The sequence below is a fragment of the Brassica oleracea genome, chromosome C1, assembly GCF_000695525.1.
Source record: "Brassica oleracea var. oleracea cultivar TO1000 chromosome C1, BOL, whole genome shotgun sequence".
In the NCBI taxonomy this organism is placed as follows: domain Eukaryota; kingdom Viridiplantae; phylum Streptophyta; class Magnoliopsida; order Brassicales; family Brassicaceae; genus Brassica; species Brassica oleracea.
The window spans coordinates 21,838,084-21,840,650 of NC_027748.1; the positions used below are offsets into that span (position 1 = coordinate 21,838,084).

General features: G+C 44.1%; 1 protein-coding gene across 1 annotated transcript in view; it reads right to left on the minus strand.

The window, feature by feature from the left end:
* Window positions 1–837, minus strand: part of LOC106334976 — a 1,365-nt gene extending 528 nt beyond the window's left edge. The window contains exon 1 of the mRNA XM_013773394.1: window positions 39–837. Within this exon, the coding sequence (XP_013628848.1) occupies window positions 39–837 (799 nt within the window). The remainder of the gene's footprint in view (window positions 1–38) is intronic.
* Between the last annotated feature and the right edge of the window lie 1,730 nt (window positions 838–2,567).

Here is a 2,567-nt window from a genome sequence, read left to right on the forward strand (position 1 = left end):
GATCAAGATGGCCTTGTGTAGCATCTGTTCCACACTACCATACTCTTGAAGCTCCATACGGTCTTGGATGTCACGGTTGATGCCTGAAAGAAAGCGAGCCATGGTGGCGTCCAAAGGCTCATCCGTGTCCGTTTTGGTCATCAAGACCTCCATCTCTTGGTAATAATCTTCCACAGACTTGGTTCCCTGAAGCAAGCGTATTAGCTTCTGGTGGAGATCGCGGTGATAGTGGGCTGGCACGAAAAGTTTCCTCATCAACACAATAAGCTCATCCCATGTCTCAATCGGCCGTTCACCTGTTCTCCTCCTGTGGGTCAACACTTGATCATACCAATTAATAGCATAGCCAGAGAATTCAGTGGCATCAAGCCTTACTTTTCTAAGTTCTGAATAGTTTTGACAATCAAATACATGCTCAATTTTCCTTTCCCACTCAAGAAAAACATCAGGATCATTTTTACCATCAAAAGGTGGAATTTTCAGTTTCAATCCGTTCAAACTATCATCAGTACGACCAGTTCTAGCAAATGGATTGACATCACCTGGTTCTCGGGTTCTAGGACCTCTTCTTGGACGGTATGCAGATCTGGCCTCGTCCTCTTGGTCCTCCTCCTCTCGGTTCTCATCGTCGGACCGGTTGTTCCTACGTGGACGGTCTCTTCTTGATCCGGCTCTAGGAGGAGCTTGGCTGGACTGAAGCTCATCAAGCCTCTGATGGATCTGATCTAAACCTGCATTCAACATATTAGACATAGAATCATTCAAGGCACGCATTTGAAGGTTAAACAATCCAGCAATTGAGTTTCCGGGAAGGTTCCGTTCATCTTCACTACTCATTGCTCCTGAAATTTCTTAAACACAAAACGTTAGATAAAAATCCTCACTCTCTCAAGTGTTTGATCCTCACCCACACACGTGTTTCTCTCAGAATTTGGATGGTCACACAACAAGTTTTCACTCAAAGTTCTAAGAAGAACAAATCAAGAAACTCAATAGACAAAATCCTAGCAAACACAAGGGAAGTTTTTAAAGAGAGAAAGATAAGAGATTTTGGTTTTTGGGAATCCATTTTAACCACCTCAAAGGCTGGATTTCTCCTCAGCCAGCAGGCTTTCTCTTCCACCACCAATCCCCCAAATGAAATCTTTTCGAATTCCTTTTTTTTTTTTTATAGGTAGAGGATGCTAATGAAGGGCCCGGATTCAAGATAGATAGAAAAGAAGTGTTTATGATTTAGAAATGGAAGATGAGAAAGATGAAATGATTTAGAAGATACCAAACGAGTGGCTCTGATACCACTTGAAGGACCCTAAGATCGGCTCACTCGAATGGATCAGATCTTGATATGAACTCCGAATGGAGAACTAATGGATTGAAGGGTCGGACGAAGGTTTCGGAATGGCCTTTGATATTCCCGACTTCAGATGGTGCTTGATATGACTCACAAGTCCACCAAAAGAAGAATCTCGAACCGTTGCTTGATATGACTCACAAGACCAACGAGTTTGAGAGATGTTTGCTTGGATATGACTCACCAAGAAACAAGAAAAGTTCTAAACAAAGAACAAAGAGTTTAACTCAAAAGCTTTAGACAAAAATTCGATTATTCTTATTCCATAGAGGAGTTTACATACTTATAGAGTTTTGTAGATCTAGAAATTAAATAGAAATGTAGGAAAACAAGGCAAAACATTAAAAAAACTTGACTAGATCTGGTCAAGGTACAAAAATAAAGAGAAGACTAGTCAAAGGGACCGATCGGCTTCCGTCCAGATGCATCCGAACCGGTTAAGTCCAAAGCTGTAAGGATCAGCACATAGGCGGGTCGATCAGCAAGGGCCGCAGGACGTTCTGATTGGACAAGTTGTGTTCCAACAAAGCCCAAGTCTTCTGATAGCTTAAGGATCATTGCCTTAGAGAAATATCCAAAGGAAAAGTCAATGATCGGATCGAACAAGGTAGAAAGATCATCAGCACGGTCGTCGGTACATGCGGTACGAGCCAATCGAGCCAAAAGAGAGAAGCCATGGTCTAAATCGGAATTGGCTCGAGCTAAGTTGGTTCTGGCTTGACCATTAGTCTTGGCTTGTCGAGTTGGCCGGGAGAGACGGGCTTCAGTTCGGTCAGTTCGAGCATCTGGTCGAAGATCTGGACGAAGCTCCAATCCGGACGTTCGCGGATCGAGCCGATACACGGCCCGGTCAGTCTGTCTGATCTGATTGGTAGGATGAACCTCAACTGGAACGTCTGGAACGTTCTGATCGGTCTGGTCCATGGACTGGGGCACATCACAATCCAAACCAACGATGTCATCCCGACTCGGTAAAGCAACATTGCCACCGGGGAACCCAACACCACTCTAACCTATGATGGATCACAGTCATCCTCTCCAGATAACTCTTTTGCCTTGAGCAAGACAACTCTCCCGCGGTTTCTCTTTGAGCGCATCAGCGAGTTGCTTGTACTCTTTGGTGATGTGCCTCTTTTGCTTGTGATAGTTGCAGTATTTATTCTCGTCATAAGATTGAGGACCTGATCCGTCTATCTACTAGTCCCAAACGTTCCAA